The 11,596-nt window shown below is 46.0% G+C and overlaps 1 protein-coding gene across 4 annotated transcripts in view; it reads left to right on the top strand.

Moving 5' to 3' along the window:
- TOGARAM2 (TOG array regulator of axonemal microtubules 2) overlaps positions 1-11,231 on the top strand; it is a 143,976-nt gene extending 132,745 nt beyond the window's left edge. For all 4 annotated transcript variants that reach the window (XM_068279655.1, XM_068279652.1, XM_068279653.1 and 1 more), the window contains 3 exons: positions 1,227-1,443; positions 5,227-5,313; positions 9,410-11,231. In XM_068279655.1, the coding sequence (XP_068135756.1) occupies positions 1,227-1,443; positions 5,227-5,313; positions 9,410-9,663 (558 nt within the window). In that variant the 3' untranslated portion in view covers positions 9,664-11,231. The remainder of the gene's footprint in view (positions 1-1,226; positions 1,444-5,226; positions 5,314-9,409) is intronic.
- The last annotated feature ends 365 nt before the right edge of the window (positions 11,232-11,596 follow it).

An 11,596-nucleotide genomic window follows, 5' to 3' on the forward strand; every position in this document is an offset into this window, starting at 1 on the left:
AAATAATGAATTTTTCCATTTTTTTCTTATTCTTCCTGTTAAAATGCATTTACAGTAAAGTGGCTCTTAGCAAAATGTACCCCCCAAAAAAAGCCTAATTGGTGGCGGAAAAAACAAGATATAGATCAGTTCATTGTGATAAGTAGTGATAAAGTTATAGGCTAATGAATGGGAGGTGAACATTTCTCACGTGAAAACGACGGAACCTGAAGGGGTAATCTGTGCAGTAAACACGGCTCATGCGGCAACACAATGCAGCTTTTGCATCGGCATTGCATCACCAGCTTGGATATTTCTGGTGCATCTCATTGGATGAACTGTGCAAGTCTCCATAGACTTGCATGGCCCTTGTGGTGGAAAAGCAGACCGCGGAACGACACAGCACGCAAGTGTGCAAGGGCCGCAGTCACTGAAGTTAGGTACCTGACAGGCAGTCACTGAGGTTTGGTACCTGACAGGCAGTCATTGAGGTTTGGTACCTGACATGCAGCCACTGAGGTTTGGTACCTGACATGCAGCCACTGAGGTTTGGTACCTGACAGGCAGTCACTGAGGTTTGGTACCTGACAGGCAGTCACTGAGGTTTGGTATCCTACAGGCAGTCACTGAGGTTTATTACCCTACAGGCAGTCATTGAGGATTGGTACCCTACAGGCAGTCACTGAGATTTGGTCCCCTTCAGGCAGTCACTAAGGTTTCTTTGGTACCTTACAGAGTCACTGAGGTTATGTGCCAATTTTATGCTTTCACCTTAAAAACGACGAGTGAGGTCTAAGTCTGGTAAACACCTTCAATTTTGAGAGTTTACCTACATAATCTGATCTTAGTATTCAAACTCTATTGACCCTCATACCACATGTAGGTGGAAAAATTGGCAAATCATTGCCCAATCAAAGTTGAAGGTGTGTATCAGGACACACACATCCAATTACTTCCATGTAGTGTGTGAGAGTACGTAAACAATATGTTCATAGAATTCAAATTCTGCTTGCCCGTATACCACATATGGGAAGGGGGGGGGGGGGAGGCTCCCCAGCTGGAAATTGAATGATCTGAGAATCTGGAAAGAATAATACATGTTGGCACTGGTAAATATTGACAAGCTTTAAATAAAGACTCATTGACTGGTCAATATTGACAAGCTTTAAATAAAGACTCATTGACATGCTTTTACTATCAGCTGAATCCTCGCACATTAATTATTGCTTTCTTCACCCTGATTGCAGATCTTTGATGCTTTTAACCCACGGATGCAGGACGCCAACAAGAAAGTCAATCAGTACGCTCTGGAGTCAGCGGCGGTAATCATCCCCATTCTGAAGGACAGTCTGCACCACGTCTTAGTCCCCATGGTGACTGTCATTTCTGACAACCTGAACTCCAAGCAAGCTGGGATCTACGCAGCAGCCACAACCGTCCTGGACACGCTTATCTCCAACATTGGTAAAGTCATGGCTGCAATGGTCGCCCTTCTTCCCACTGACTTTGTCAGTTCTGTACGATTCTGTATGGCCTAATGCAGAGAACTTCTTTCATCAATGTTCAAAGTAAACAGAGGCACCAGAAGAATAAAAAATAGCTAAAATTGTTAAAACATAGAGGAGGTAGTGGTGGACTTACCTCCTCCAAGCAGACACAAGATACTGTCGATTTTGAATAATCACAGAAAGTCATGCAACTCATTTCACAGGCGTGACCCTGCTTCATCAGGCAATATAGAAGGAACATATAACAGTTGCAGGCCTAAGTAAAACCAAGCGCCTCTAAGTAACAAGAGAGGCGCTTGGAGTTATTTAGACCTGCAATTGTTATATGCTACTTCTATATTGCCTGATAAAGCAGGGTCACCCCTGTGAAACGAGTTGCACGACTTTTTGGAGTATGTCAATAAAAGTTCTGTGATTTTTGAAAATTGACAGTATCTTAAAGAGAACCCGAGGTGGGGGTCTAACAACGAAATCCCCATACAGAGGCTGGGTCTGCCTATAAAGCCCAGCCTCTGTTGCTATTCAGATTCCCCCTAAGGCCCCCCCCCCCCCCCCCCTGCGCTCTGCGAAACCCCATAAATCACAGCCGCGCTGTCGACTTGCAGCGTGTCAGAACGGGCTGTGTTTACCTCCGTGATGCCAGTCTTGCCGCTCCCCCGCCTCCTGCATCGCTCCGGTCCACACCCACGTCCCTTCCCTCCCCGCTGATTGGAGGGATGGGACGCGGGCGGGGACCAGAGCGATGCAGGAGGCGGGGGGAGCGCCAAGACTAACAGGAGGAGGTAGACACAGCCCGCACAGCGCAGCTGTGAATTATGGGGTCTAGCAGAGGGGGCTTATGGGGAATCTGAACAGTGTACAGTATCTCTTACGGTCGGTTCACTGGACCGGCTGCCAGCGTCTCATTTCACCGTAGCCAGACACATTTCTGCAACCAGGCAGAAAAGTGTTCACATGGTTCCTGTCGGTTTATCATCGTGTCGCATTTTGCGCCCGCAGGGGAATATAAAACCACGGATGCAATCGATGCTAGAAGATACGTGTGGTGTCTCAGAAAATTTGATTGACCACTGCGCTTGTACAATCAACATTAAATGCATTGAGGTGAATGTTGCCATACTTCTCAATGCGGACACGGTGGATTCCGGTGGTAAACAATGTGCATGGACCCCTGCAATCATCAATGTAAACAGGCCCTTAAAGTAGAACTCCGAGACCTGATAAATAAATTGACCCTCCTAGTTATACCAGCTCTTGCCATTAATCATGAAATAATGGTGTCCCTTGCTTATAATAAGTGTAGAAAGATTGCTGAAAACAGTGAAAACACTAGGGGGTTGATTCACAAAGTGTACTTATTTTTCTCCTTCACTGTAAGGAGAGATAATTCATGAGATAAACAGATATGGAGAGATAAATTATGAGGTAAGTTAGATGAAGAGAGATAAATCATCAGTTAAAGGACCACTATCGCGAAAAAAGTAGGCAGTTAAAATGTGACAGAAGACAGGTTTTAGGCCAGTCCATCTTTTAAAGGGGGATTCTCAGGGCTTTCTTTGTTTTCAACAGCATTTCCTGAACAACAGTTGCAAAATCTAACTGACATAATAGTGTGCAAGTGATTAGGGAGGCTGGCTGGTATCTTGCTATTTTGGCAATTAAACTGCTGTTCAGGAAATGCTGTTGAAAACAAAGCAAACCCTTGAAATACCCTATGAGGAGATGGATTGTCCCAAAACCTGTCGGTTCTGTCAGATTTTAAATGCCTACTTTTTTTCGCGATAGTGGTCCTTTAAGTCATTTAAAGAGGGGTGGGAGAGATGGGACACAGAAGCATGTTCTCTGCCTCATGACATACCTCTGTGTCCCCACACCACCACCGCGCTTAGCTCCCCGAGATTGGCGACATTGTTTGTCGCCATCTCAGAGGTACACGCAGGGGAGAAGGATTCCCTGCTCATAACGCCCTCCAGGGGGCGTTCCTACAGGGTTTCCGGAGCTACCATTAGGCAGCGCTCTCTCCCTGGCCGCACCCCCTGCCGCTCCCCCGCCTCCCTGCACGCTGTGAATGAGAGACAGTCTCTCATTCCAGGGTCATGACCCAGAGGTCACGAAAGTGAAAGTGGGCCAGCTGCCTTTTTTGCGGTTACCTGATCCGCTCAGCCCACCTCGGGCTCTCTTTAAAGAGAATCTGTACTCTAAAATTATTACAATAAAAAGCATACCATTCTATTCAGGATGTTCTCCTGGGCCCCTCTGTGCTGTTTCTGTCACTCCCTGCTGCAATCCTGGCTTGTAATTGCCAGTTTTAAGCAGTGTTTACAAACAAAAGACATGGCATGTGATAGGCTGAGAGGAGCTCAGTCTGTGACTCATACAGAGCCTGCATGGGGCGTGGAGAGGGTGTGTATAGCTTCTATCCTATCACAAGCAGACCAGCACATTCCTGCCTGAGTGCCTGAGCCCGACAAAGCCGTCAGAGGAAATTAGATTAGATAACGGAGATAATACAGCCACTGTGCAACTAGAAAAGGCTGCAGTAAGCCAGACCACATTAGAACAGGTATAGGAACTTATAGGATAGAAGAAATAAGGCTGAACATTTTTTTACAGTCTCTTTAAGAAGAGATTGAGAGTTTATAAGCAGCTCTTGAGCGCACTGAACAGGGGAAAAGCGCTATACAAACATTCATATTATTATTATTATAATAAGTTAGGTGAGATAATTCAACATAAATGCTTTGTGAATCAGCCCCTATGCATCATAGAATTATATTAAATCAACTTTTGTGCAATGGTTTATTTAAATCCCCTGCCTATTGCATAAGCAGGAACAAGGCAGCTCTTATTAGGGTTCATCTACTAAACTCATAGCTACCGTAGATGGTCCCTGAAGAGGCTTCCTGCATCTTCTCACACCCACCATTCCAACAAAGGGGCCCTCTACATTTATTTGATTACACCCATTGTTTGTAACAATAACACTGCTGTCCATGCAGCTTGAGGCTGGGTGCACACATAGCAGAAACGCTAGCGTTACGTAAAACGCTGTGTTTTTGCCGCTAATGGGCCGCAGGAAAAAAACGCTTATGCGTTTTCCATGCGTTTTTAAACCTGCGTTTTTAAAAACATTGGTTTTGTTGCACATTATGCAGGAAGGCTGCCAAAACGCACATAATCAAAGTCAATGGGAACGCAATGGTATGCGTTTGTTATGCGTTTTCCAAGCATTTTTATATGGGTTTTTTTCCCCAAAATAATTTTTCATGCTGTATTTTTATGTATTGTTGTCTTCCAAGTGATTTGCATAAATGTAAATATAAAAACGCATGGAAAACGCATACAAAACGCAGATACGTTTTTTATATGCAAACCGCAAACGCATTAAAACGCATGAAAAACGCATCACAAACGCACCAAAAATGCAGTAAAAACACACAAAAAACACACACAACAAATATACAACATGACCTAAAACGCAATGTCATATGTGAACCCAGCCCCAAGGAAAACCCTGTAATCTGTCTCTCTGGTTATCAGATTGCTTCAGGATAGGGCATCGGCCAGTTGGCTCGAGAGAGAGTGATTCTAATTTGTGCAGTGGAAAACTTCTGATTAACAATGGTTATTAAATACACATATTATTTATATTTATTGCCCTATTTATGACAGTTTGCAGAGTTCCCTTTTAAAGAGCGCCAGGAATGAAGTGAGAGTGACACGCCCTTTTTTGTTGCAGACAATTTGTGGCTCCTGCAGCCATTTGCCAGCCGAATTCGGTTTCTCAGCGGCCGTGCCATGAGTGACGTGACTGAGCGCTTGTCAGGTAAGCCACTTACACACAGGGACAGAAGTCATTGTGGGCACTTAAAGTGGATCCGAGATAAACTTTTACTGATTGCACAATTGTGTTCCTTACATATAGCGTATAGGGCATTCCTCAAGCCCAATACTTTTTTTTGTTTGTTTTAATACTCTATGTGATGATCCGCTCAGCTGGCTGCACAGGCAGACAGCTGTTTGTCCATTCCTCTAACCTGTGGGCTGCAGGTCTCTGGAACAGAGACCTGTCTTTCCATTGCAAGTTTCTGGTCTGTTCTCTTGCTGGGGAATTTGCATACATTCGTTATGCAAATCCCCTACCTGCCTTCTTTGATGACTGGCACTATAAGAGCTTTATGTTTCCCAGAAGGCTTTGCTGGTCATTTCCTTCCCATGGTCTGTTCCTGATGGACACTGCTGGAGTGTCAGCCATTGCTATCTAGTATAGTTAATTCCTGGGGGTTGCTTTAGGCTCCCCTTCTAGCCCAGTCAGGTTGTATTATCTGTATTGCCTGTTCTGTCTTGTCTTGCCTGTTGCCATTGTCCTGCCCCAAAGGTGGTCGACAGGAAATGGTTCTGATCTCTGTTCTTGGAGTATAGCTGGTGCAGCGGTTGCTACCAGCTATCTCTTCTGTTCTGTCTCCTGGGATCGCGCTAGCTACTTTTCGCTAGCGCTGGGGATCCTTCTGTTCTGTCTTCTAGGATCGCGCTAGCTACTTTTCGCGCTAGCGCTGGGGATCCTTCTGTTCTGCTACTCTGTACCTGGATTGCGCTAGCCACTTTTCGCTAGTGCTGTGGATCCTATCTCTCGCTTGTCCCTGTTTTCGTGTGTCTGTCTTGTCTGCTACGCTTGCTGGAGGCTCGGTGAGGTAACCGTTAAGCAAGCGCTCGCGTCCTCTGTTTCATGTCTGTCTGTCGATGGTTAGTTAGGCGTGCTTGTCTCTATTGTGCTTATCACGTGGAGACCGCGCATAACCGCGTGCACTGTTGCGAATGAGTGCGGTGTTCGCGGTTAGCTAGCGTTGTTATTTTCCATTTCATCTTATTGTATTATTTGCTGTGCCTTTGCTACCCTCGTATTCTATTCTGATCTGCCTTGTGTCACGTCTGGCCATCGCACCTCTCGCGATCGCGTTCCTATTTCATATCTGCTGTTGTGTGTGTGCGCGGTCGCGGGGTGGCGACTGGATTGGCTCACACACATACAACCTGTCCCTTTGCTCAATCTCATTCGCAATCGCCTCACTTGCGATTGCGTTCTGCGCTTCGTACAATTCCTGTCTGGCACTTGTGGAGGTACAGAGGATTGGTTCCTCTGCACTCCCCAGCGCCATCTGCCGACAGGAATTTCCCTCTACAGGTGCGTAGCACCTTTTGCTGGGTGCCTGCAAACATACGCTTGTGGAGGATTTCCGCCGTGTCAGCGCACGCGTTGTGCGCTGATCACGGAGAAAGTTCCACAATCGTTACACTCTAATTCCCTATAAACGAAACAAGCCTCACCCACAGCTTGTCCAGTGCCTTGGCACTCTCAGACTCATGTAGCAAGGACTTATGGGAGCCCAGTCTGGGCAGGAGGAGGAGGAGGTTACTAGCCAGAGTTTTCAGAGGCAGAGGGGAGGAGGGAGGAGGGGAGTTAAGTTTTTTACATGCTGAGGGCTGGAGATGCAGTGCAGCTTGCCTGTGTAATGATCACAAGCAGAACATGGCTGCTCTCATTGTATCACAGGAAGAAATAATCATATACTGTTGAAGTTGTTTGCAGCAAGATATAAACTTTAGATAAGATATATAGACAAGTTACTTGTTATAGATAGTTTTTCATCTAGGATCTGCATTAAGGTGCCCATACATCAGACAATGTATGGACAAATCGACCAGATTCATTGTCACTTGACAGGCAGCCTATTAGGCCAAAGTGCGGGGATCTCGTCCTACAAAGTAAATTAACCCCCAAGTCCGGTAGCTAATTGTACAAGCTGTCAGCATTTCTCCTGTCTGGGAAATTGCTGATGTTGCTGAAACCCAAGAGAAGCTGAAGACGTGTCTGACACTTCCGCTGCCTGGCGGATCAACTGTATACACATCACCATGGCAACAGGAACGTGAGCCCTCTGCTATGCATGCGCACTGTCAGAGTTTGAAACATATTGTATGGCTCTCACGGAATTACATTTTAAAATATGTGGTGTTTATGGCTCTCTCAGCCAAAAAGGTTCCTGACCCCTGGCCTAGAACGTTTCTCAACATTAATACAAACTGTACCCCTTTTTTAATAACCGGTTTGATTAAGAACCCCTACTGTGATAACACCATCTCAAGTATTCATCTCAAGTACCCTTTAATAACTACATATTTGTTACAGATACTCTATAGCTGTATATAAATGCTTTTCAGACAATCCTTTATTAACTCTTGCTATAAATTAACTATATATACTTATTGAGGTCTATTTATATATGATTTATCATAGTTTTTTCATCTCAAAACCTGCGATAATAAATTGACTATGATAAGCTCAAGCACCCAAGTACCCCCAGGGGTGCACGTACCGTGTGTTGAGAACCTAAGACCTAGAAAAATCATATCACACAGAGAATGTGTCACTTTTTTTTCCAGATGAAATCAGTGGTCATGTGATGTCCGTTTCCAGTTCATCAGTAGAGACAATTGGCAGAATTTGGAATTTAGGCAGAATGAATTAGGCCCCGTTTCCACTATCGCGAATCCGCATGCGTCTTGCGTATGCGGATTCGCATAGACAATATAAGTGAATGGGCCTGTTTCCACTTATGCGTCTGCGGGAGCGTTTTATTGTGCCAGAGAAAATCTGCACGGAACACCCTGCAGAATTCGCCTGCGTGTGGAATGCAGGCGAATCGCACATAATGTATTTAATAGGGAAATCGCATGCGTTTTCCCCATGCGTTTTTTGCCGCGAATTCGCATAGGTACCAATGTAAATTCACACAGGCAGTGACATGGTTAAAATCGCATATACCCTCACCTATGCGAATTCGTATGCAAATTCGCGGCAAAAAACGCATGCGGAATCGCATCCGCATGCGATTTCATCAGCGGTGGAATCCAGGCGATTCCGCACCGCAATAGTGGAAACGAGCCCTTAGGCTGCATTTCCACTTGTGCGGTGGGAATCGGCGCAGGAAAAATTTGCATGTGGATGCGAATTTCGCATGCGGGTCTATGCGAATTTTCATGTGAATTCGCATGGATGACGATGTATGCAAATTTAACCATGGCAGTGCTGGCGTGATTTTCCATTGTTTCTATGCGAATTCGCATGAAAATTCGCATACCCAAACCACATGCGAATTTCCTATTAAATACATTGTATGCTATTCGCGTATGCGGTATGCGAATTCTGATGGCTCTGCCATGCAAATTTTTTCTGCACAGAAAAACGCAAAGGAATCCTGACAAGTGGAAACAGTCCCATTCACTTTTATTGCTATGCGAAAACGCATGCAAATTTGCGATAGTGGAAATGGGCCCTTAAAGTCAAGGGGGGGGTGGAATGAGAAGGTGGAATATGGCTGATATTCTGCCATCCCCATTGACTTCAATGCATTCTGCCTTAAATGCCAGCACTCATTAACTACAGTGTTCTCCTTATATGAGTGGGGCTTCAGTTCCCAGTGTTAGCACCTTCCCGGTTCAAACTTATCTTCATGCTGTAAATTAAAATCAGTGCAGTAGGCAGATTTAGGGTATGGCTGGGCATGCCCTAATACTTTGCGTAGCAGCCTCTAACTGTGGGGTGATAATTTGTGCTGCATTTTGTCACAGTGAGATTGGAATGGTTGCAGTTTCTCACTTTTTCTAGTAAAATAAATCAATCCGACATTCTGAAGAACAAAAATAAAGAGTTCTTGGCACAATCCCACCTTCATGTTACATTACGTGTCCTTGAATATTCTTTCATATTTTTCTATATTTTGCTGGAGACCACTTATGAGAAGCTGCTAAAGGCTTTAAATTGTTGATCATTGTCAAAGGATCTGCCTGCAAAAGTCCCCTGCAGTTTCTCAGGCGTAATAAAGAACAGACTATTCAGAGTGTTGTGTCATTGTCTCACGTAGGTCTGGTGATTTCCGTTTACTCCAGAAAGCCGCAGGCCGTGGAACGCCACGTTCTTCCCGTGCTTTGGTTCTTCCTGAGCAATATCACCGGGAACGGAGTCCTACCGGGTCGCAACGGGAACTTCAAAGAGGTGGTCACCAAGCTTACCAGAAACCTGCACCGGATGATGGGGGCGAGTCTGGAGGAGTACGCGGCCGGACAGTCCCAGCATGCCCTCAAAATGCTGTCCGAGATTCTGGGCACAAAACGATAACGATCTCCTCGGATCTCTGGTGGCAGCTCCTGCCAGGGAGAAAACGGACTGGAAGCTTCATGAGCTACATTTTCATGTAATTACTTGTAAATTCTGCACTATAGATTTAAAACATGGATTACTTCAATGGTGAGAAAAATTGCCTTATATGTGTTGTAGATCTAACTCTTATTTGTGGACTTGCACAGCACCTTAGTCAGGGCCGGATTTAGGCCAAGGCCATGGCCTAGGGCACCACAGGAGCAAGGGCACCAAAGCAGCAGGCTAAACTGGAGCAGCATTTGCAAGCTTGCAAATTCTGCAATGCAGGGAGATCAGGTGAGTGCGGTACTCTCCTACTAGCCACCTGTGCAGCAGCCACCTTGCTCTCTGTGCACGTATACATTGTGGCCAGTGGCTATGGACTTGGGCAGCTTTGGAGACGGAAAGGAAGAAGAAGCTTCTGCACTGGAGACGACCAGAGAAATGAGTGACACTGATGGCTGCTGCGGTGTGAAGGCAAGCTAACTACGTATACTGAAAGGGGGTAGTGGGAAAAGGAGGGATTAAGGGAGTCATCTGGCTACCTATACTGGAGGGAAAGGGGGCAGCGGTCATTTGGCTACCTATACTGGGGGGTCATCAGGCTACCTATACTAGAGGGAAGAGGAAGATGGGTCATCTGGCTACCTATACTGGAGGGAAGGGTCATCTCACTATCTATACTGAAGGGGGCGGCTGGTGACAGTGGCCTTGGGCGGTAAAGAGTACAAATCCGGCCCTGACCTTAGTACAGTGACGTAAAAACAATTCATGGGGCCCCCCAGGCGAAACTTTAATGCCCCCCCCCAATGGTCACACCCCTTCCCTTGGTGTCCTTCATGGCCTGGTGACCCATCTTACAAGGGTCATAAAACAAGTGTGGCCATCATGATCTTCACACCCATAACAAGCATAGCCACAAAAGATCTGAAGTATAGTCTTCTGTCAGCGGAGAAAGAGAAGCTTAGTAGTTGGGGTCCCCCACGTCTCTGGGCTGCTCCCCTATAGTTATGCCCGTACCTTAGTAAGAGTGCCTAATCGTACCGAGCTTCGAGCCACTTTAACTTTTCCATCTTTCTCTGAATTTGCATGCGTTTCTGGACTGTCCTGTAATAGTGAACGGTACTCTATGGCTGCACATACATTGCTCAATTTTGGGGGCCAATTGGCCTTCCAAGCTTCGAATTCCAATTTAATAATTTTATTGAATTGGAGGAGAATCGGTGCCACAACATAGCCATGTTGTAGCCCAATCGGTTTTTCAGACGAACGGGCTCAATCACATGTACGTTAGTAACGGTGTTCAATTTCCTGACGACAGACAGATACTTGGCTGGTGTCCCCCCAAATGTTTGTGTGTGTATCTGTGCAGTGTTAAAGGCTCATCTGTCTGCTGGTGTCACTGCGGGTGCTTGTACCATGTGACTCAGCGCATGAAGTGATGTCGCTACATGGGCCGGCGACTCATGGTACAGGCGCTCACAGGGATGCCAGACACAGGAGGAGTCCAGGATTTGCACCAGTGGACAGATAACCCTTCAAAACTGAACATGGAAGAAGGGGGGGGGGGGGGTGGGGGGGAGACACAACGCATACACGAGGCACTAGGTGGCACTAGGACGATTTCCAATAGATTTCATGCTGAATGAACAGTGCAGTGTGTGGGAAGGCAATAGGTCTGATCAAATTCCGTCAGAGAGGGATCCATCTAATGGTTGAACTGGTGGCAGATTGACAGGTGTATGGCCACAATACTGCAGAGCAGCACTTAGCACAATTAACGTCTCCCATCTGGGCACACCTCTCGGTTGTGTGACACGGGAAGAGAATGGAGAGCGTGTGCAGCAGTGGGTCTCAGGTAAGGATGGGCCATGAGATGCCATTAATTCCAAGTTGGTGCAAATGTTTTGCT

This window comes from Hyperolius riggenbachi, chromosome 4, assembly GCF_040937935.1.
Source record: "Hyperolius riggenbachi isolate aHypRig1 chromosome 4, aHypRig1.pri, whole genome shotgun sequence".
Classification (NCBI taxonomy): domain Eukaryota; kingdom Metazoa; phylum Chordata; class Amphibia; order Anura; family Hyperoliidae; genus Hyperolius; species Hyperolius riggenbachi.